General features: G+C 42.8%; 1 protein-coding gene across 4 annotated transcripts in view; it reads right to left on the bottom strand.

Moving 5' to 3' along the window:
* The window catches only part of pex7 (peroxisomal biogenesis factor 7), a 44,266-nt gene that overhangs the window by 11,833 nt on the left and 7,717 nt on the right, over positions 1-24,716 (bottom strand). For 3 of the 4 annotated variants that reach the window (XM_085133635.1, XM_085133636.1, XM_085133634.1), the window contains exons 7-9: positions 14,803-14,909; positions 14,443-14,556; positions 11,344-11,399 (exon numbers count right to left, since the gene is read on the bottom strand). In XM_085133635.1, the coding sequence (XP_084989761.1) occupies positions 11,344-11,399; positions 14,443-14,556; positions 14,803-14,909 (277 nt within the window). Of the gene's footprint in view, positions 1-1,056; positions 10,675-11,343; positions 11,400-14,442; positions 14,557-14,802; positions 14,910-24,716 lie in introns of those variants that run through there. The other variant, XM_085133637.1, reaches the window with a different exon arrangement.

Genomic DNA, 24,716 nt, shown 5'->3' with positions numbered 1-24,716 from the left:
ATTTCATCATCATTCATTCATTCATGTTTCTGCCATAGACTACACACCTATGCTTATTATTCAGGTGCGACTAGAGAGGCTTTGCATGATTCACAGTTCAAAATAATTCTTATTTATGAGGCCACCCTCCCTTCCATAACATCCATAACAAAACAAAACAGTAAGATGCATATTGCATAAAAAAGGTGCTTAATGACCACAGAGGATCCTCTCACAGTCGCAGTTTAAGCTTTTTTGCAATGCCAGGTCTCAGATCAAGAAGCATCCCGACAGCATGCGCTGTGGAGACAGAATGCCAGAAACCAACTCAAAGTTCACTTCATCATTATTGTGCACTGATTCTAAAATCCTATTATACTACGAGCAAAAGAAAAGGAAGAACCAGAGTCGATGCTTTAAATCCTTAAAGAGGAGGAGATGTGAGTGAGAGAGCAATCTCCAAAATGAGGTTATGAAAAATAAAGACATGACAGAGCGAGCGAGGTAAGTGCAAATAAAACACAGTATCCAGACCCCGGCACGGCGGCCAATCACTCTAATTGAAAGACTACTTCTCTTTCTGGTTGTAACTGTGTGTGTGTGTGTGTGTGTGTGTGTGTTTAAGCCCTGACGCAGCAAACACTCCCTCCAGACTCATCCACTTTGCAAATGTAATTAAATCATTTTCAGAGGGAACACTGCAGCTCTCACTGGGCTCCATTAGGCCCATATTAATACTGAGGCCACACACACACATACACACACACACACACAGACACACACACGCACTGAGTGATAGGTGTCTGGGGACAGTCGAGCATTTAGTGATATTATGTGCCGAGTGTGTTGGTGTAAATCACTGTTCATGCTCAATTTCTTGCACTTGTACATGTTTCTGTGTGTGTGTGTTTGCTCTCATACACACTAATTTACTTAACAAGCTTAACGAGTTTTTTTGATAATTCAAACTCATGAAGATAAAAACTCTTCTGAGGACCTGAAATAAACAACACAACAGCACTTTCAAAACAAGATTTTAAATTTGCAACACTTGTGATGAGTGAAGAGATTTTGAGATTTTTTTTTGGCCTTTTTCAGCTTTATTAGATAGATCAGTGAAGAAACGACAGAAAAGCAGGAGCAGAGAGAGAAGGGGAAAGACATGCGGCAAAGGGCAGCGGGTCGTACTTGAACCTGGCTGTTCTGCCATATGGCATGTGGGCGCCTGCTCAACACGCTGAGCTAAACCGGCACCCAAGATTTTGAGATCTTGATTATTTCGTGCAGAAAGTAAAAACAATTTGTACAAATATATCAGTGAACCGGGCCCAGTGCCTTTATATTTCAAATAAAGGATCCACGATCTCTTCCAGAGACTCCTGCATGAAGCAGAGGAGGACTGCTGCTGCTTCAACCTATTAACCCTGTTTCCAAAGAAAAACCAACACCCCAACATTCATCCATCATCAGGACCCTGAAAACAGAAACATCTGGACACTGGTGCTGAGCCAGTTGTCCTTTGAAAACATTGTGTGACCTCTTGGAAAATTGAGACTTTCTGAAATAAAAAGTCTCAGTTTAATGAGATTTTTCTTATTATTATCTAATGATTTAATGCTCAAATATTGGGATAAAAACAAAATCAGCTTGATTTCTACATTTTCCACAGTATCGATATCTAAAAGCATGAGCCACTGCAGTCAGCTCATAGCTGCTAGATAATTATTCTGCCTCTTAATGCACTGAATGGGACCTCTGTGACAGAACTGTCCTGTGAAGCACTGTGGGGGAATAAATCTGTTTGAGCACAGAAAGCTCAAGCTTCACTGCGGTTATGAAAAATGAATGAAAACATACAGATATTAGTTAACTGATGTTTCATTCACTTTAAAACAAACTATTAATATAACTGTTTATCCTTCATTTTTGAATGGTAAACAGCATAAAAACACTATGTTGCATGAATGAACATCAGAGACAACTTTGCTCTTCTCTGTCTTGGGGAAGTTGAACACTGCCCAGAGTTACCTCTGTCAGGGAGGAGTCACACATTTGTGTTGCTTTGATGCCAGATGTTTGGGGTTTGTGTTTACAAGAACCACAACCAATCCAATCTTTAAGTCTTACGTCATTAGCCGTGCCTGGGCCTAAACTCGCTGCAGGTCCCTAAGTCAAATGATCACTGCAGCGTCACTGAGAGTTAAAACTATCCAACTCCTTTCATCTGTAATAAAATGATCAGCGTTGTTGCTCTACCAGGTGTAACAATTAAGTTTAACATCCAGGCATCCATGAAAACCTAATTTATGAAATGTAACTGAGTTAGAAGTTAGCAGGGAATTAGCTCGCTAGTTTCCATCTAAACATAAAATATACCATGTTCTGACTGAGAGATTTGCAAAACAAATTAAAACGTACAGCTCTGCTATCACTGCCAACATAAATAAAGACAGAAACTAAATAGCAGTGACGTTTGTAGGGTTACTGAAATTGCTTGTATATAATGATGTGCTACTTCATCGCTAGCGACACAGCTATGTTAGCATAATATAAACAGTGAAGCTAGACGATGAACGCTAACTTTTTTCCACTCAAAGTTAACGTGAGTGTTCCCGAAGGTTCAGGACAAATCCAATCGCATGGCAGGATGCTGTAAACGGACCAAACTTCAGTCGGGAGAACAGCTGAGATAATCCATCCACAATACGAGATTAGTTATTAATATACTGCTGCATGGGCTGGGCTGCAGTTACATCAAAAGGTTTTGAAAACTGAGCTTTAAAATGATTAGTGGTAATAAAACCCGAGAGAGGCCGACAGTGATCACTGACTGTTTTTAGGGCTTGTTGAGATTAAATAGAACAAGATACAAAGCATTAAACATGTAAAAAACACAAAAGCCTTATTAAACACAGAGTAGTTTGGGCCCGGAAGCAGGATTCATCATGTCATCACCAAAGACCGGATTCCTTCCATTAGCAGTTAGTACGAGCCAAGATAGCTTTTATCATATTGGACTAGAGCAGGGGTGAGGAACTCCAGCCTCAAGGCCCCGTCTCCTGCAGGTTTTAGATATCACCCTGGGTCAACACACCGGAATCAAATGATCAGTTCATTACCAGGCCTCTGGAGAACTTCAAGACATGTTGAGGACGCAATTTAGAGTCCCCCACCCCTGGATTAGAGTAAAAATAGGATGACAACACCTCCTTGTGACGAGGGAAAGATATGATATATGATATATATATGTGATCATATATATATATGATGACGAACTGCAAGTAGTTCCAGCAACCAATTAAACCAACTAAAGGCCCAGATGTTGATCGTGTAACACCTTCAGCGTCTTTTGACTGCAGAGTAACTGCACAGATTGTCTGGTGGGAGGCAACCCGTCTCCAAACAGTTGCAGCCCAATTTGGACTGACTGCAGTCTCTCAGACAGATTGCTCTGTCATGGTCTCAGCTGCAGGTCTTTCTGTGATGTTGGAGATCTTTGATAAACAGATGAATTATGAAGGAAGAAAAATCCAATCAGTTTGATCCACCACCTAGAACGCATCTGCTAATAATTAAATCATACCTGGATAGAAGAACATATAGGGGAACACTATCAGTCATGGATGGGCCTCCCCAGAGCCAGATCTCTGTGAGATTATCCTGACAGAGAACAGAACAAAAGGCAGAAACATCCAAAGAAGAGCTTTGAACATCCTTCATGAACCCTGGAGAACTGATCCTGAAGATCCTCACAGAGCTGACATAGAGCTGAAGAATAAAGGCACTCATACTTAATATTCACTCTGAAGCTCGTTAGATTAGTACAAGCTCTGTTTTTACTGTATATGCTATATATGTTTCCATGTTTCAATAAATCATCCACCTGCCAAGACATGAAGAATAATGGGTGGCTCAAGACTTTTACACAGTACTGTATGTGATGACTAGTTTTTTGGGGGATCCAATCATCAAGTTGCACATTCTTACTAATCAATCAATCATCACTGCAACAAAAATGAGACACCAGCAGCTATCAGATTAAATGTGAGGAAGAGGAAGTGGGATCTTCAGATTATATTATAGATGACAGCAGGTCATGCGTTTGTGTGTTTGTGTGAACATACGTGACACCCAGTGACTGTCTCGCTTAGACAAACACAACATGTTATTTGGAGAAATGAAGCTTGGCTGTCTTTTGTCTGCATTTTCCATGGTAGGTGATTATTTAGCTGCTTTTGTGTTTTATTCTATAGAACTATCCATTCACCTGTCAGCTTTGTGCATTACTATAAAACTCATTAACTCACAGCAGGGGGGGTGGAGGGGGGTCACGAGGGCGAAAATAAAGGGCAAAGGCTGTAAAAATAACAGAACGTGTACACAACAACATTAAAGATAAGATAACAACGAGACAGAAATGTAAAGAGAGCGTGCCCATTAAGCTCATGACTCTGATCCGTTTAATTTAAACAGGAAATTAATGTTAAGGGTCTCACACACACACACACAAACACACGCACGCGGCAGATTGTGTTATCTAAAGCAAACACGAGACGTTATAAAAGGAAAACATGATCTCAGAGTCTCCGTTTCAAACTAAACACCAACTCTGTGTGTTTCAAAAGAGCCCGCAGAGAAGAAAGGCTTAATTAAAAGTCATATATTTTGGATTGTGGTGCTGAAGTCAATCTTTAATATGAAGTATAATATATAAAGCAAGACTAAAAAAAGAAAGGAAAAGACGATTAATTACATGTATTAAATGTACCGCGATTGTTCTCTGACAGGTTTGAAATGCAGAGCTGCATTATGGATCATTTATAGCCTTAATTTTGCTAAGCTTGCAAATCTTAATCTAATTTATTTGACATTAATGTGTAGAGCGATATGAATGTAGCACAGCATTTACTCTCAGCTAACCTGCCCCTGTCCCTGAATCTTTAAAATACAACTGAAGAACCAAAGAAAAGAAAGAAAAAACCCACAAAAACACAAAAAACACATACTGGAACACTTGTTTTCTGGCTGGCATCACTTTACTGTGGCCTAAAAGAGTCTAAAAGTGTTTGTGCAGAGCATTTTAAACTGCATTAATACATTCATGATGAGAAAAATCCCTGAAATCTACGCCGTAACCTTCCACGTGACCTGATGTGCACCTCCCATGAAATGTAATTACACTTGAATGGCGTGGAAGGTTGGCGCATAGGGTTAAAAGGATTTTCTGGTGACATCGTAAGTTAGGACGTAGATTTCCCGCAGAAGCCTAAATCAAACTTCAAGCACAGGACAGAAAGTGATTAAAACAACTCTGTGTGTGTGTGTGTGTGTGTGTGTGTGTGTGTGTGTGTGTGTGTGTGTGTGTGTGTGTGTGTGTGTGTGTGTGTGTGTGTGTGTGTGTGTGTGTGTGTGTGTGTGTGTGTGTGTGTGTGTGTATAGGTGGATTAGGTGAGTGTTTGCTTCCACATATGTCTCAACATAAAGGAAGGCCCACAGAAGCAGAGATATTTACTGAGTCGGAGTTCAAACCTAACGTAGCACCTTTTTTAGTACTGACCACTGAAACTGCTTCACTTTAGCTGCAGCAGTGGTGGTGGTGTGTTTAGGGTAATATTCACAAGCATTTAAACGTTTTCAGTTATTCACCTGATTAACTTTAGAAAAATAAAATGCTTTTGGTTCAAATCAGTCAATATTTTGTGTATGATGGCTCACTCAGGACAGGACGGCAACCGCCCCATGACTAGAAAAAAACAATTACAAGTAGCTGCGGTAACAAACTGAGTTTGAATATGCCTCACCTTTAATCTCTCTTTGCGCAGACCATTCTCATTCCCAATGCGTAATGTACCGACAATTTGTCATGTCTCGAGGCATCCCATAGGAACGAGAAAGGTGACCTTCCGCGTCCCTATGATACGCGCCGGATTGTGGATGGCATACAATGGAACGACGCTCCCAGTGGTAACACGTATTCCAGCCGTGTCCAACTCTAACCTTTATCCTAACCCTAACCATAACCCTAACCTTAACCACAATCTTAATCTTATTAGATAGTGTTTTCCAAAGTGATTAATGATTTGGAAATCATTAATCACTGAGAACGTGTTGCTCTGCACCCACTGTCAACCACAGGTCACCTGGCGGGAGGCAATTTGTCTCCCAACAATCCCAGTCTGATTCGGAGTGACTGCAGTCCGACTCAGACAGTTTGGTGACTTTTCGAATTTCTCTTTCAGATCTGTGAGGTTCTGTCTGGACTCTGAAGGAAAGGCATTAACATGAAGATTTACAATTTTCACCAGTTTATCACCACAAACAGACTGCATGTAACAACCAGTTCACCCCATTCAGTCACAGAGAAACTGAATCCATCTCATTGGCATTTTATTGCCTTGACACATTTGCTTTGCAGACAGCAGCAGACCTGCTCCCTGTCTACAAAGCAACTGCTTCAGACAATGACTTTGACCATGCTGCGGTCTCAAACCATTGTTTCCCCCTCGTGACTACGACATTAATGAAACATGTTAATAATTAAAATTTCACAATGAGTGCCCAAAACATAAATAAGCTATACATCCATAATCCATCCTTAACTGCTTATTTAATCTAAGTTTGCAGGGGTTGCCCAGAGACAGAGGGCCAGCAGAAAGACAGACAATAACTCACACCTGCACAGAATTCAGAATGTTTGGACATGGAGGCAGTCGGAGCGCTCGCAGTGAGTGTTAGCAACAATGCTAACAGATGTTCTACTGTGACCCCAAATACCAACAAGTGAGGAAAATCATTCACTGATGTGTGTGTGGGAGCTTGTGGACCTGAATGAGAAGAGGGTGTTTCCTCTTATTGGGGTTATTAGAGCCCACAACTGTCACATCTGAGGGATGCTTACACACACACACACACACACACACACACACACACACACACACACACACACACACACACACACACACACACACACACACAGAGCTGACAATGGGTGATAATTGTCTTCATATCCTGTGTTTGGGTTACTCAACACAAAACAAACATGCATCACGTTGCTATTGAAAAAGCACACACACACACACACACACACACACACACAAACATGCACACATCGGGTATTCATATCTTGTGGGGACATGTAATCGACATAATGCTTTCCCGAGCCCCTTCTACTAACCCTAACCATGAAAGATGAATGCCTAACCCTCAGCCTAAACCTAACCATAACCCAAATGTAACTCTGTCAATAAAACCACATTTTGAGTCTCAAAGTTGGATTTTGGTCCCCCACAAGTATAGTAAACTTCCAATTTTTGGTCCTCACAAAGATGTGAATGCACGCTCACACACATACACAGACACACACACACACACACCTGTTTGGTCAATCAATCACCTCTAGGGTGATATCAATCAGTTGCTTCCTGCTGCTGTTACAAAAACGACTTGATACCAAAACTAGGAGCAACATAGAGCTTTTAAGCTCTATGTTGCTGAGCCGTTCATCACTCTTTGTGGGTTTATGATTACAAACAGCTGCTATCCTGTTACATGCAGGTATTAAGTCAGTTTCAAAGTGGACCCGTTCTGCTGGTTTCGCCGTGTTTTCATCTTAAGCTCTGCGTGATATGGTGAATTATGTTTCTCTGCATGACTTAATTCCTCCTGCAGCTGACAAGACACCAAACAAAGGATGAAAGGAGAGATTGGTGGCGAGCTGAAAGAGGGAGCCCGCTGAAATAAACAGCAGACATTTAAGATGCCAAACATAACTGAGGGAAAACAGCTAAAACGCCAAAGGGAAGACGGACAGCTCAAAGCGGGACGTGCCGATAGCTGGCTCTGTGTCAGACCCCGTGTTTTATTGTTTTATTGATCTGAGCTTTAATTGGCTCAGATACTCTATGTAGACTGCTAGGCTGCCCTGACACACACACACACACACACACACACACACACACACACACACACACACACACACACATATTACCACCTGCCAGATTCCAGCAGATTTTTGCTTGCGGCTGTGAGCTTGTCAGCATCTGCAGTCCACAGAAACACTAAGAAAGCACCAAACAAAGGTTTTTACTGTTGCCGTCCTTTACAATGAAGCCCCGAGGCTGCAGAGAAAGATTTCTGGCATAAAAGTGACAAATACAAATAATTTAGGACAATAAATTCTGAAAAACACTTTGCATATGCAAGGAAGGTTTGCGGAATACAAACAGGCAGCAGCACTTCAACACTCAAATTATACCATGCAACACAAGCACTTTAAATACTTTCATGTTTTATCTATTAGGCAGAAACTCAGACTCAAAATCAGACAGAGACGTAAAGAAATTCTCGAGAACAACAATCTGACCCAAACAGAGCCCTGATCGCGGCGACGCGAAGCACAAGAACAACAAAATCAATCTAAAACAAGACCAAGAGCACAAAACCAATTCCACAACTGGATAATCATAATGGACTCGGGCTAGGATCACACGAAGAAACAGAAGAATCCAAAAGAATGTGTTTAAAAGTTTTATTTATATACCACCGAATCACAACAACTGTTGCCACCGTTGTTTCTCCATCAGTACTTTATATTGTAAAGATGATAATACAGAGAAAGAGTGGGAAGGAAAAACTCCCTTGGTCGCATATCCATCATTTATTTATTCCGGTCAAAGCTGATTCTGACTAGAAAAAAAATTAAAAGACCTGAAGAGGCAGTGGAACCAGAGAGAGACTACATGAAGGAAAAGTTGGTGCCAAGGACAAAATTAAGTGCCAAACCAGACTGAAAGTGGTCTAAACTTGGTCCGAACTGATTCTGGTATTTATTTTTCATATGAAAACGCTGTAGGTACAGGTAGTGGTTTCCTAGTTACCTCCAGCTGCTTATTACCACATAATGGACCTTGTTACAGATGTGTTATCTGAAACATCGTTTAGACTTTTAAAGGCGGATGTCATTATGTCCAAGTTTTATTTATAACTTGAGACTTCACTCATGATAATTGTAATCAAGGACACTTCATATCAACCGAAGCTGATCTTCTGTATAATAAAGAATAAATTTAATGAACGAAGCATTAAAATTCGTTCCCATTTTCAAACTTTTAATCGTTCAACTGTCTTCATATCATGTTAGCATGAGAATTTTTCCCATCTGTACCTCTCAACATCATCATTGTATTTATTATAATTGTATCTGAGGTTGTCCGCAAACTACAGAGGGAAGAGAAAATAAGTGGAGGCCACAAAGCAGCATCACTTCTGCAGGGACGGCTGGACGGATGGAGATACATCAGCACCTTCTCCACTGGCTGTCATTATGTAATGCTAACACTGTTAGCAAAGCATCCGAAAGAAGCTTGCGTCTCTTAAAAAATAGATTATTTTAGATCCTCTTCCATCCGGCAGCTCTGAATAATTAGCATATAAGCTTCACATCCTCTCTTTATTAAAGATAAACTTAGAGTTTGAATGCTTTTTGTTCGTTTCTTAAGCGTGTGCAGCACAGAGATGCATCGAGCAACATGAGCAGAGACCCGCTGTCACTCATTTTCCATCGTATATCCACTGTTACAACGTTGGATCTTCTTAAAACATCATCCCTGCAAACTAAACACTCCCTCAGCTTTCCGGTTGCTCCAAACACTCAAGTCAACCAGTTGTTTCTGTCCCGTTAAGCTGTATGATGTCACAGAAAGGGCGCAACCCTAAAGTGGTCATCTCGGGGCAGAGTGATCCGCCTGGTTTGAAAGAGATAGCGGCCAGCTCTGGGAACCCCTCTGAAAATTTCTCAGAACTTGAAGCAACATCTTCAAATGAGTTATTTTGTCAGAGCAACAGTCCCCAAAACAAACACATTCCTCACATTAGCGAAGAAAAAAGCCCAAAATGATCAAATTTTTAACTTCTGAGTGGCTTAAATGACTCATCGACTGCCAGACTGCTTCCTCATTCGTTTTCCTTTCACTGATTAATCACTGTTAAACAACGTCTTGCTCCAGGCCGGACAACAGGGCAACCTCACCCTTCATCCATCTAACTGTGTCTGTTTATCCATCATCTGCCCGCACAGCCTGACAGACGCGCAGAACAACATCGATTCCTCTGTGGTTTTAAAGAGCCGAGCGGACAGAGAGGACTCCAAAGCGGACAGAGAGGATGGATCAGATATATTCTCATGAGAAGCACAGAGGCAGTCTCCCTTGAAATTACACATTTTATTAACTCATCCTCTGCGGCCCAATAAAGGAGCAGCTCATCCTCCATCTCACACACTGGTTAACTTTACCGCAAATTATCCCTCAGTGTCCTGACTCGTTGCTTCTGCCATGATGAGAAGCCCTTTGGCAGTTCTGAAAGGAAATGAGCAGAAATACTGTGCAGGCCACATCACATCGCCGCTCCTTTAACCTCGAAAGAAAGTTCCTTTCAAAGAATCAAATTTGCATGACAAAAACTTTACAGGTTATCTTAAAGACCCAGAGAGGAGACTCATTTCTGCAGAAATGTTAACATTACTCTGCAGGTGTAGGTCATCCACACCGTGCACATGCTGCACGCCCCAGCCCTGAAATAACCGCTGGCACCTGGATTCCTCTTTGTAACTTAAAGCCGACCTCGGAGTTTATTTGTCCAGAGTAGATGCTTGTTCTTCCACATGATGTACTGGCTCACTGGGAATTTGGACTTTTTCTGTGAAAATGTGAAATCAAAAATATTTGTGCTAGTGTGGAGACACCAATCCAGCAAGTTCACACTCATCCTTTGGTACCCAGGGCTTTCAGCTGGGGGGTAAAAACAAGCGGAAACCACCAGAGTTTACTCGTGTTTTTGTCCATTTTGTCTCAAGTGAAGTCGAAGTCATTTATTTAAGTCTGATTTATTTGAGATGTTTCAAATTTCAGATTAAACTTTTGATTTCTGGCATCCACTGCAGCTCACAACGTTAATCATTTCTAAATACGCCTGTTGTGAATAATGTTCTGCATTAACCTCCGGAGCTGAATAACTAAAGAGCAAAGTGACGTCAGGCCCATCATTTTTAAACATCTTGAACTATTTGTTCACATCTTTATTTTCTTTGTTTAATGTGTAAATGAGCTCAGTGGGGTTCATGCTTTGCTTTGCTCTCTAATGTTTTCTCTCCATTTCTCTGTGCAAACACATTAAACTTGTAGAGCGGCTTTCACAAAATGATGTGGAACAAAATGAGTTCCACATGCTTGCTCGCCTGTAAGTGCTCCTAACGTTCTACCAGCACTGAGCTGCAGAGAACCTTGTTTAAAGGTCCTTAAACAAACAAAGCTCAGTTGCCGCTTCGTGAACAGGTCGAAAAGACAGAAACGGCACAGGTGATCTTACCTGACAGTGAAGTCATACGAGCAGGACGCCAGCACAGTCGTGTCAAAGGGAGAAAACTGCAGGAAAAGGAACAAAATGGAAAACGCTTTATTGAGATCGTATTTCCAAAGGAAGAAAGGAAGAATATCAAGTTATCAACTTTAATCTCCATCACGAACACCTGCTGCTTTCCTCAAATATTCATAATCTGATTACAAAGAAACAATAATATGTAATAATGTGAAGGGGAGTCAAAAACCCTCCAGAGGGACATGCTGCAGACCTTTTAACCTTAAATCAGCGTGGAGGTGAAGGAGGTGGGGCATGTTTGACAGAAGGTTTAAATGAAAAAAAATGACACATTTTACAATGTGTCGTTGGAACTTTGAGCTCCGCTGTGCACACACAAGATAATAACCACAACGTGAAAAAGTGCTGAAATGTTTTAGGCTTTTAAAGTAAAAATTACTGTGTGTGTTTTACAAAAAGGCCAGTAATAACTGCAGTTTTCTTTTCAGAACATGCAGAACAACAGAAGACGCTGCTCAGTTTGTGCTTCATGCACATTCCACTGTTTCTGATGCTGAGCTCCAGTTTGTCCCCATCATCAAAAAAAACAAACAAACAAAAAAAAAAACTACATTTTCGTCTCCATCATAAAAGAAAAACAGCTTCCGGCAGGCTGAGCAGAGTTTGCAGCATTTCTCTGCTCAGCAGTTTGTGCAGAGACATGGAGAGCCTGCGAGGAGTCCACGGAGAGCGATTTCACCGACGAAGCACTCCCAAATTAATTTATTCGCTCATTTGTTCCCCTCTCTGCGTCTGACAGTTTCACCTTTCATATCGAGTCCTGGCCTCGTTTAACATCCTTCTCTTTACTGTACTTCACGTTCATTTAACGCTGCTTTACTTGCAAACACATTTATTACCAAAGTAAAACCCGGGCAGCTGTGACGATGCAGCAGAAATGTTTGGTTTGCAGGTAAGCTGCTCAGAAACTGCTAACCAAGCAGCAGCTGGCAGGGCTGGAAAGTAAAGGCATCACAGAAGCACCAAAAACCGCACTTCCTATGACGTCCACTTAAGGCTGCCGGCAGCAGTGAGTCGGTCCTCATAGCATGGCTTAAAGATCGAGGCGGGCCGCTTTACCTGACAGGTGCAGCAGTTAGCAGATGTGTGTGTCTGTGGGGTTTATATTCCCTCATTATCTCGTTCAGACACAACTTTATGCGCCCAACCAGGACAATATAGTGAAAAACGATAAAAAAAAATCAAGGCTTTGAATGAGGACTCAACAAACCAGTGAGTGAGGTCACAGTGAAATATCCATTGATGGTTTACCCCAGGTTTGGTTTGGCTGGAGTTTGAGTGAGGAGCCTTCCACCTGTAAAGCCAGAGCAGTACGCAAAACGGACTGAGCACGCTGTGACTTGTGTACTTAGAGACAGGGATTCCTCTTTTCTCAGAGGTTCATTACGTGCTGATCACTCGTCTGTAAGAAACTCGCTCGCCGTGAATTTTTGATGTGACAGCCGAACAGAAACGCCGCGGTCCGCCTCTGTTCATTGCTTTATTTTTATCTCGTTACGCTCCTGCTGCCGATCACCTTGTTTGTGCTCCCTGCAGAGAATCGATACAAGCTGACAGATTTGCAAACGGTGACAAGCAGTTTCAGAGCAAGTCTCCTCGATCGATGGGGTACACCTGTGCTGAAAAAGCCCACAGCAGCAGCTCGACGGGCTGAACCTTTAAAATAACAGCCTGTCTGATCTGAACAGGTCATTGGGGTTTTTTTTCTTGACTCTTGAACATTCAAATGTCAGTGAATCTGCCAACAGTCAACAGGAATGATATCAGCCGATATATATCAGTGGGATCCTCATGGGATCCTAATGAGGATCACAGTTACTGGGAATGAATGAGTCTAAGCAGACTCCGCGTGATTAAATGCAGAATGTTTATGGTTATTATGCTGTGAACATGCTAACCTGTAACCTGGAGAGCTTCTGTGTGCTTCGTTAGATATGAAACTCTTTATCTTTATCTCAGCATGTTCCTTTTTATCCCGTTCTGGTGACCCAGTGTGTGTTATGAACGCTTTATTATGGAGAATGGCTCTCCATATGTCCATCTAGTTTTTCCACTTCTTCGTACATTCCCTCATGCCCATTCCACCCAATCTGATGACATCGGTGAGTCCTCATTTTGATGCTATAATTATTTTTCCTTTTACTGAAACAGGGAGTGTTGTTCTCTCACTGATAAATGTAAAAAACCACAGAGAAAAGGTGGCAGAATCGACAGTAGTGAAGATTCACGACATGTGGTTATGTTTCAGGGAAGTGCACGTCAGGGTACGGTGCAGTGTTTTAGAGAGGTCTGTGGTTACGACGTAGCGACGATGCCACAATAAGTCTGCACGAAATCTGCCTCAGTGTGATGTCCTCCAAGTGAGTGCGTGTGTGTGTGTGTGTGAGAGAGAGTGAGAGATCAGCGCACACGTCACTGCACACACACACACACAGTCTAGCACGAGAGTGAGGTCTTATTAGCACCATTTGGTTGGGTGTTTTGACGCTGTCAGACTTCACACAACATCTCGACCAACACACACACACACACACACACACACACACACACAGGACATTACACTGATGCAGATTACAGTGAATATGCTTCAGCGGCACACACTTAGGCTACGTCTACACTAATCCGGATAAATTTGAAAACGGTGTTTTCATGTAAAAATGCTCCGCGTCCACACTATCATTTTCAATCGTTTCAGAACAGTTGTTCATCCACACTGAAATGGCTGAAAGGCTTACATTCCTGCATTGCGCATTCATGAAACTTAAGACGACTCAACCTCTGTTATTTGAGAATTAAAGAATTTGAAGAAAAGCTATCAGTACAAACTGATATTAATCTTTAATAGGGCCGTCAAAATTGAGAGCAAACAAAACATCTGCCCTATAATGCCCTCTGCTGTCTTAGTTTCATTGGTCACATGACTGCATCATAGGACTAAAATGTGTCATCGTTTCCGAGAGTCTTCGTTTATGCAGTCTGTGTGTGACGCGAAAACATTTTTCATGGTTAGGGTTGGGGGTAAGGGGCTACCTTGAGTCTGCGGATGGCGTAGGTGTGTCCCAGCAGTTGATTGACAGGCTGCCGGATGTTCCTCAGGTCCCACACACACACAGTACAGTCCACTGAACCTGTGGCCACAACATTCTGCAGACAGACACCAGCTAATCTTTACAAAGCTAACCGGGTTAAAGGTCACTAAATCAGATGTAATTTTAGTGTTTGATGCAGACAGTAAAATGCATTTAAACAAACACACTTCTCTGTATAAAGGAAGGCTGGCATAGAGGTTTTTAAATGTATTGTTTGTTTGTTTTTAAGTATCTTTTAAACCAAATATGCCATTTAATATATGGAACCTTTTAACCAACTGAACAACTGGAGGGCCTGTACCTGGTCATATTTGCACCAATCACAGCTGAGGATCTCTGCCTTGTGCGCTGGGATGGCCAGTCTGCACGCCGCACCCTTAACATCCCAAATTCTGAGCGTCCCGTCACCTGAGAGTACAAATAGAAAGAGAAGAGTATTCGAGTTTATATAATATATCCAGGTGTTTTTGTGTAAATATACCTTGTTTTTTTCTGTTTCCTCAGTTTTATCGCCTTACCTCGCTCAGTATTTGTTCTATTTTATTTCACACACAGTCAATCCAATATATCTTTATTTGTTTGAGAGTCAGCAATAAAAGTGTTTGGTTAGAGCAGCTCAACCTGCAGGAGTTTCTGAGAGCTTCTCTTATCATATCTGCTGACATGGGGGAAGAATTCAGTCATTTTCAGGACGCCTGAAAATGACTGAAAACACATTTCCTGCAGAAAAAGAAAGAAAAGGCGTCCAGACAGCTGAGATTTAGGCAGAAACTTCACATACCACTGAAAAACGCTCAATGATGAAGACAAACTATGGAAATGGAGGGCTTATAATATGACCTTCTACTGGATTTACATTTGTCCCATTATCAATGTGCTGATCCCAACTCACTCGCCATCAGCTATGAAGTGAAATAAACTTCTGAGGTGAAGAATTTAAGAGAAGGATGTGAAAGAAGTCAGGTGGAGACAGAAAGTAAAAGGAGGTTAATTGAGGGGAACACTGCTGCCAGTGTTTCGAGTTCCTGCTGACGTCAGCTTTTATTTTAGCGCGTGAGCTCCTTCATTTCATTGTCTCTCATGAGTTATGGGACTCATTTCAGGGACCACTCATTATGGCATCCACCCAACTCTGTGTGTGTGTGTGTGTGTGTGTGTGTGTGTGTGTGTGTGTGTGTGTGTGTGTGTGTGTGTGTGTGTGTGTGTCAGTCTGACAAAATTCCAAAAAATGCGAATTCCAAATTAAAAGCTGATTTTAAGTCTGAACCTCTGTCCCAACATGATAAACTCAGACTGACCAGAATGTTCCTACTGGTCAACACACACACACACACACACACACACACACACAGAAAAGTGTGTGTGAGTTTCTGGGCAGAGGTTGAGGGTTTGCCAACACACTGCGACAATCATCAAGCAGAACTTTTACACCCCTCCTCCTCCTACTCTTCCTCCTCCTCCTCCTCTTCATTCAGAGGTTTATTCGAACTGCAGTGAAGACCTTCGCCGACCTGGCAGCAGTTTTTTTACTTCCGTCTTTAAAAAAGTTGACTGTCACAGACTAAGGCTGAAGCCACAGCAGAAAAACCTCCAAATAAAACTGACGAAGCTAAAACCTCCAACCAACTCCCATTCAGAAAGCTTCACCCTTGAAATACCAGTTTTACTTCTATGACTACATCCTGGTTCCCTGTGCTGACGGTCCGTGAGTCAAATCTGAAAGCTTGTGTCCTTATTTCTGTCATGCTGAGTACATCTACTGTTTCAGTCAGTTTGCACACCGTATGTTCCACTGTTCCTATATGGAAAAGAAATAGAAAAATCTTATAAAAGACTTGCATCAGATTTGGCTTGCTTCATATAGTGAATCATATAAGGCTTATATGATTTACTCATGAAAGTGGCCACTTTCTCATTACTTTCATACGTATATTGTTTTAAGAAGTATCCAAAACATACAAGTTTCATTTATATAATTTTTCAAGGGATCTTATATCCGTTTTCACTCTTGTATGCTTTTCATACAAGTTTCACACAAGACAGATACAAACTTTACAAGATTTATATATCTTTTCAATATGGGTTGGCTCTGAGTGATGTCAAGGAGGGTGGGCGTCCTTAACCTGGTCATGATGGCCATCCACCCGTTTGTGAGGAGCGTCCAAACAGAAGAACGCTGCATCCTAACGCTTGTTTCAGACAGAGGATGAACTGAGAGGTGCAACCAGACCAGCATGACATGAAGGACTGCAGCTTATCAGACAGCACAAGTGAGTCACTGTAATGTTGGAAGGACTGAGGCGTGAAGTCGGAGTTGGGTTAGGGTTTGGCTCTCAGCTGTGATGGTTTCAAGCTTTAGAAGCTTGGGAATAAACCCAGTGTTGACATTTATTCTGGCAGAGCTTTATTTAAATTTGTAATGATGTCAAAGAGCCAAAGAACACGGATGGGGGATAGAAGTTGGGGCCACGTACCTGGGAACAGAATAAATGTGGCTAACAGGATTGTGTGGTCGGCTCTCCTGAAACAACGCCACCTGAAGCCCGTTGGAGGCCGACAGGCTGAATAATCAGCTCCAGGACAGATTAAAGAGCAGGCCGAGGGGAACCGCTTCTCCCAGGCTTCACCTCCTGTTTGCTGACCAGCACATTAATCTCCTTCTCTTCTTCGCTCCTTGCACCTCCTCTTTAATCCCAGCAATGGCTCTGCACCCTCCCCCAGCATCCCTCCACATGGCTCTTCATCGATTCTTTGAGTAACATTTTAACCCTTTAACCCTTATCCTCCTCTTCCTCTCTGGTTCTTTTTCTCATTCACACTCTGAGGTGTGTGTGTGTGTGTGTGTGTGTGTGTGTGTGTGTGTGTGTGTGTGTGTGTGTGTGTGTGTGTGTGTGTGTGTGTGTTCTGCAGTGCTGACTTCTGTAAAAGGGTCACGGTTTATTAGACCTATAATCGCTGCTGTATCAGCAGGTTCAGCTAATACACACAGACACACCTGCAGCCACGTTTTAGCGTCTAACACTTTTTTTTTTTTTTTGAGTCAACTGTCCAATTACACTTGCTCTTTGTAAAGAGGGGGCTATGTATAATTATATAAGAGTCACAAATCCAAACCCTTCCTCCAGTTTGGACACGAATGCAGAGAGTCTGCGCTTTAAGCTCGTATTATGTAACACAAATAAATAAATGAGAAACAGATTTCTGTGTTTGATTCCAACCACAGCAAACCTTCACTTAAAGGATGAAATTCAAGCTCTTCAACTGTGAGAGAGAGCGAGAGAGAGAGAGAGAGCGAGAGAGCGAGCGAGAGCGAGAGAGAGAGCAAGAGAGAGAGCGAGAGAGCGAGAGAGCGAGCGAGAGAGAGAGAGCGAGAGAGAGCGAGAGAGACCGAGAGACCGAGAGAGCGAGCAAGAGAGAGAGAGCAAGAGAGAGAGAGCTGCTGTGGCTGCAGATCAGAAACGAGGAGTCAAGACGCCAAACAGCTGATAAAGGTTTGAAGAGTTTGGTCCATCCACACTCAGCAAAGCGGGGGTGATTTCCTCTACTCATCTCACTTAATGACTTTACAGTGCATCAGGAAAGTCTTTGTTTCAACACCAGAGTTTCTTTTTTTGTGTGTGTTGAACTGTGTGTAGAACGTCTGTGTGTATGTGTGTGTGGACCACAGTGTGGTTACATCATTCTGGTCCACACACACACACATACACACACACAGTCATCATGTACTGTTTTCTGAATACACCCCTGTCAACACTAATATAAGCATTATTATACACATAATATATGTAGGTGGTTAAAACGCTTAAACAAACGACACTAAAACAAGATTTGGGACCAAAAATCTCACATCTAAACCTCACTTAAAAAAGGTCTCTAGAGAATTTGGTGGTCAAAAAGAGCCGTCTGATTCCAAACTGGTTCCAGCAGCTGATGGCATCTCTGCTGGCTAAACCTCTAGACGGGGGAGCACTGCTCTCTCTTCACGCCTTACTATTTGCATTTTAAAACCTTTTTTCTCGTTTCACTTGAATTTCCAGAGTCCAGGCTAAATGTGATCACAGCAAGTGTGTGGGAGACTGTAGCAAAGAGGGCTCAAATAAGAAGCTGCAGGAGGAGCTGCAAACACAAAGATTTACATGATTGTTTTCAGTGGCAGACGGAGATCAACCACCTCCAGAGCTTATCTGAAGCACCGTGACCACTGGTTCAAACGAGCACGCGTGCAGTTTCATCGCATCTTTGATCAGAGCGAGCTGGCACCGCAGCAATCAAGCAGAGGAATTACACGCAGACGAACAGCTTCTTTATATTCTGAGATTACTTTCCGTCACAGCTGTGCTCGTGTGCAGGAGACAACAAAGAGAGGTGGCTGGTAGATGAATGTAAAGCCTTCAACATACACAAATAAATGTGGGCTTTGCTGACTCACAAATCCAAGCATCTCAGCAGCTTTGTCTCCAGTAAAAACCATGAAATGCAATCAGCTCATTAAAATGAAGGATGCTGCACAGAGTTCAACAAGTTTGTGGAATGAGTCCATAAAATCTACCATACCTGCTTTTAATTTGGTCCATTACTCATCCATTTTGGGATTTCAGCACAGACTTCACACTTGCAGAGATCAAACATCCAGCCAGCTCCCTGAAGGTGGATCATCAGGTGAGGAACACTCGCAGGGTTGTGCACCATGACTTCCTTCCCCAGGTCAGACTGTTAGCACAGAGTCTGCTTTAACATCCTGAAGTATCTGAAGGACATGACCCAGAGCGTGCACTGAAAACAGGATTTTCTCTCCTTTCTGGTAACGATGGGTCCGTGTAGATGCTCCCTGGATGCACATCCAGTTTAAAAGTGGCAGAGATGTGAGCATGTGCACTCAGTGCTGAAATGAACCTTTAAAACTTTAATGCAATGACCAGGAAATAAACTGAAGGAAGAATTTCCTTGATTGGTAAGTTGTTATCAACCATTGGTTACTTTATCTCTGAGATAATTATCCATTTGCACACTGATTTGCAATTTCATTCATTAAAAAAAAAAAACCAAAACGTAATTGTTCATATTCTAGGATCACTGGTTCGATACACTGGAGTAGATCCAGCGTGCACCAGCAGGAGCGATCGGACAAAGTTTAAATCCAGTTTCTATTTTTATGGGCTGAACTTTTTGATTGCACCTGTAATTTTACAGGCTTTCTGTCAATATGATGGACAGAACGTGAGTGACCATTGTTTATTTAACCTCAGTCGTTCTGGGCCTTTTTTTAAATACAGGAAGTAGGAATGACACGTGTAGGTGGAGTCTGAGTTAAAAACAGTTCATTGAAAGGTCAGAGTTTAACTGCTGATTACTGAAGCTTTGATTCACTAAGAGCTCAGAGCGACTAACCAGCACTGCAGACTCCAGAGGAGACCTGGAGGGCAGATCGAAGCCTAACAAACAGACACAGACCCTCATCTGATTCTCAGGCTGGAGGTGGGGATCTTTGTCTGCCACTGAATCGAGCTAAGCGGAAAGAGAAACGAGAGGACTGAGGAGGAGGCAAGGAACAAAAGAGGAGGCAAGGGAGAGAAGCAGTGAGGAGCATGGAAACCCAGATAAGCTTATCGGAATGAGACGCCATATGCACCACGCCTTCACCGTATCTCTGCTTCTCCCGGTTTGTCACTTCCTTTCTCTTCAAAGTCATGACACTAAGTGCCACCAGAATGGAAGCCGTAAGATAGAGATAAGGTGGCAAAGCTCCACCATACACTAATCATAGGTAGCTGTGCTTGAAAACTCATCCATCCAGCCATCCCTCTCAGTTATTATCCGACTCATAAGTCATAACAGAAAATACAAAAATATGAATTTTGATTTAAACCCCTAATAACAAGTAATAACAACTATATAATAATAATAATAATAATAATGCACAGAGAGCATGATCCAAGGCGATCTGTTGTAGGGTAGCTTTGCATGATTCACAGGTCAAAATAATCCATATGGATCTCATATTGCATTTCCTCAGTTCATCTGTCTCAAATACGTGATATTAGCTCCTCCCCCCTTTAAGGCAGCCGTCTTCTGATTGGTTATCCCTGCAAACAGCAGGTTGGATGGTCTCAAAGTTGAATTTAAAGTCATTTAAAAAAAGAACAGCAGAGCTTCTGACTGACAGGTCACTGATCTATGAGCATCCAGCGCTCCACCAGTGATTCAACATGAAGGCACGGTGCTGACATCCACCAGTCTGTTTAAACACTTTGGAGCACGAGCAGAGTCTTCTCTGGCTTCAACATGAGCACCATTAAAATATTTCGCCAACACCGATCTTCAACACTGTAAAGTCTCAAATAATGATAAAAACTACAGTATTTTTTTGACTTCAGCAAAAAACAAAAAACTCCAAACTGCCACTCAGCCTCTGTGTGTGTACAGGGCAGCTCCACTGAGACAGCTGACGTCACAGGAACACAGGTACACTAGTAAAAGGTCAGATCACCCACTGAGAAACACCACTGGGACCCACTTCAGCCGTTCTCCACCAGCCTGACAATTACACCATCACACACAGTCATTAAATTGTGTTGAGCTCCAAAATCCATAGTGGCATCACATTTTTCAAAATGATTCAAACCTTTTCTCTTCAGATGTTTCTGAGATGCCTGAAACTCTCAGACAAACACTGTTCAGTTACAAACATGAAAAAAATGAATAATCTGTCCTCTGCTCTCATCATAAATATGACCGTGAGCAGACCTCTGGGTTTCCAACCTCGGTAACGCCTCGTCTCTTTTCTCACCTGAGTAAACCCAAATAGAGAGAGGACACACTGAGCATGTGCGACAGAAACTCTTCACAGCTTACTGACTCAGAAAAAAAACGATGCTGTTATCACAACAAGCGCTCCTCTCTCACCATTGATCGCTGCCATCGTCTCATTACAGCTGTGACCAGGCCTGCAGCAGCGCTCTCTGAAGCGAGACGCGATGCCTCCATCGACACCAGCCGGTGTGTATGTGTGTCTCTCTGTCTGTGTGTGTGTCTGTTATCACAGCTCATGACCTAATGTAGGTTTGCAGATACAGAGAACGAGTGTGGCCAAAGTTTCCCTGAGGCCAGGACCTACCAAACACCGCTCAGCGCGCACGTGTGTGTGTGTGTGTGTGTGTGTAGCAGAGAGCCTGCTGTATCTGGTGGACACCTGCTATCAGTTATTTAAACAGACACTACCTGCTCACAAAGTCCAACACACACACATACACTAAGCGGTATGAAACCGTGTGTGTGTGTGTGTGTGTGTGTGTGTGTGTGTGTGTGTTTGTTTCAGTGTCCTGCATCAAACATCATTTGGCTGGAGAACAAAACACGAGAGCACGGCGGTGAGGCTGTGAGGAGTGATGGAGAACACCGAGGCTCAGCAGCACATCAGTGATTACAAATGAATCTCACTGAAATTGACCATAAACTCTCATAAATCTGTTATTGTGAGGCAGAAATGAAAATGTGGATAAAAATAATGTGTGTAAAGATTTATTTGAAGCAGAAGCAGCTTTAACGCTTTAAAGCGGGGGTGGGGAACTCCAGGCCTCAAAGACCAGTGTCCTGCAGGTTTTTAATATCACCCAGGGTCAAAACACATGAATCAAATGATCAGTTCATTACCAGGCCTCTGGAGAACTTCAAGATATGTTGAGGAGGTGATTTATAATAAAACCTACAGGACACCGGCCCTTGAGGCCTGGAGTTTAAACACCTTCACCTCTCACCGGCCGTTTTGAATAACCTTTATTCCAACATTGAAGGCGTGTGACAGAACTCAAAATGTAATGTCAGATTTGATATTTGATTCCTAAACTGTGGTGAGCTTGCAGGTTTTATTAGAGCTTCCATTCTGACTCCAACCTCTGCTAAGAGTGTGCTGAGAGTACAGGCATGATCAGAACCTTCTGAGAAGACGTCCCCCCAAAAAATAAATGATGATTTCCACTTCACGATCATCTTTTCGGGCACCTCTGGACAGCTTTTAGCTCGGCTGTTTTACTTGTGCCTCTACAAAGGATGCTGGATCTCCTCCAGTGTGTAAACACGATGATCCCTCAGCTGGACTTTAATTTTTAGGAAGTGGGCAACATGGATGCATGACGAAAACTCCCCTCTGAGGGTTCACATCATACACAGTCTTACCTTTTAGGACTCACACTGTTCAGGTAACATGCTGCCATGGCCCAGGAGGGCCCATGAGTCTTAACAGCCTTGCTGTTTTTGGTCTTTGATGCCTGTGCATGTCAGATGTCTCTTTATTAACCTACTGTAGCTATTAGAGTCTTCTGGCCTGTTTCATGATCAGCGAGTTGTGCAAATTCTGCAGCAGCACAGTGCTCAAGAGCCCCCACAGGGACCCCGCAAGGCTCACGGTGATGCCAACACTATTTGGGGGAAATAAAGGTTGTATAGACCGCACCCATCCAGCATCAATCATCACCCGTCTCCTGCGGACCACCATCCTCCAGAAGCCCTTGACAGCAACCTAAACGTTGACATTTCTAATTTAAACGAATATTCAGAATGTCGTCTCATCGCTCAAATTTTACATAACTACATAACCAAGCTTATAACTGCTGCAAAGCTCTGCTCATTATTTCCTCATTAAACCCACAACTGACCGCCCACCTCACATCCTGATCGCAGAAGCAAGCTGTGACCAAGCCTATAAGTTAAAGAAAAGAAAAAAGGACGTGCAGAACGCCGAGAAACCTGGATCGAGCGTGAGTGCGCCTGCTGGAAGCAGGTGCAGGAGCACACAGAGATAAACGCGGAGCTAATTTGATGCCGAGTTTTATCACTCCTGCTGCAGGTCAGAAAGCGGAGCACAGCAGAGCTTCGCCTCCGGCTGCTGCCGTAAACAAACTGGCAACTGGACGCATTAAATAAAGCTTTAACACAAGCTGCTCTCCTCTCGCTTTCAGACCACTTTTAGGTTTGGCTTCACATTTCTCTGCCAGTTTTTGTGCATGCGTGCAACACCTCCAACACAATTAGCTTTAAAAAGCTTAAAAAAGCACTAAAGTTCAACATGTTTCATTAAAATACTTGCTTCGGTTCTGGGAGGCAGAGCTGCACACACAAAAGTACAGACAAGGTGTTTAGCATTTAGAGCTTCATGAGACCCTGAGGCCAAAATAAATACTGCACTGGCTCCTTTACTGTAGCCTGCTGTGTGCTGATAGCACAGCTCAGTAATGCTGCAGATTTTCAGCGTGGGTTTCACAGGCAAGTCTCAATGTGAATGGAGTCCATGCACCTTGCTCAGAGTCCTGACATCAGCAGGTGACCTCCGGCTCAAAGGTAAAGACAAAAGGCCTCGCCCACCAAGGAAGCACAGTGGCGCCTTTACAGCTGTTTCTACGATAGGGGGCACAGCTGCATGTGAACGAGTCTCCTCGGGTTCGGCTCTGTGGTTGAGCCGGTATCGTTGGCTTTGTCTTTTTAGCGGCAGACGCGCGGCTAAGAGGTCCTGGCGCCGATGTGCTCGGATCAAGACACATTTTCAAAGAGCCTGAGCGTCCTCATTCAAATCTCTGAGCTTAACTCTTGGTGAGAGGACACCACTCAGCACCGCAGAGGAGGACCGATAAGACAAGCGCTTTACACCCTCATCCCTGTGCCGTAGAAAGTGTTTCCTCTTCCAGCTCCAGCAGCTTGAATCCCCAGTGCTGCTGCAGGGATTACAGACTGTTTCCTAAAGCAGGAGCTGGAACGTTTTAGGGAGCTATGTTATGACCCCCCGTAGGAGTCAGTGATGGCTGGTTCTTTGCTGATTTTGAATAACCGTTTGTATCTATAAGGATTCAAACAGTTCTTTAAAGATTAGTTTTTTGGCTGTGAGGGTCAGCTAAACATGCTTCAGAAACCAGAAGAGTTACTCCAAAAGTCAAAGACGTATAAAGAGAATGTTCGGAAAAACCACAGCCGAGTGTTTGGACTACGGAAAAATCCTGAAAAATGGAAACCCTCGAACTTGGCAACATGGCATCACTCCTTAAAGAGTTACTTAAGGATAAAAATCTACCAAAACTGTGAGGGAACTTTTGAGGAATCAGACGATATAAAAGAAAACTGTGAGGAGGAGATCATCCTGACAAGGGCCATCATTTGTGTTTTGACCAGTGTCCTGCAGGTTTTTAATATCACCCAGGGTCAAAACACATGAATCAAATGATCAGTTCA

This window comes from Neolamprologus multifasciatus, chromosome 15 (genome assembly GCF_963576455.1).
Source record: "Neolamprologus multifasciatus chromosome 15, fNeoMul1.2, whole genome shotgun sequence".
Classification (NCBI taxonomy): domain Eukaryota; kingdom Metazoa; phylum Chordata; class Actinopteri; order Cichliformes; family Cichlidae; genus Neolamprologus; species Neolamprologus multifasciatus.
The sequence above is the reverse complement of the archived record's forward strand: the minus strand, read 5'-3'. Positions and strand labels throughout refer to the sequence as shown.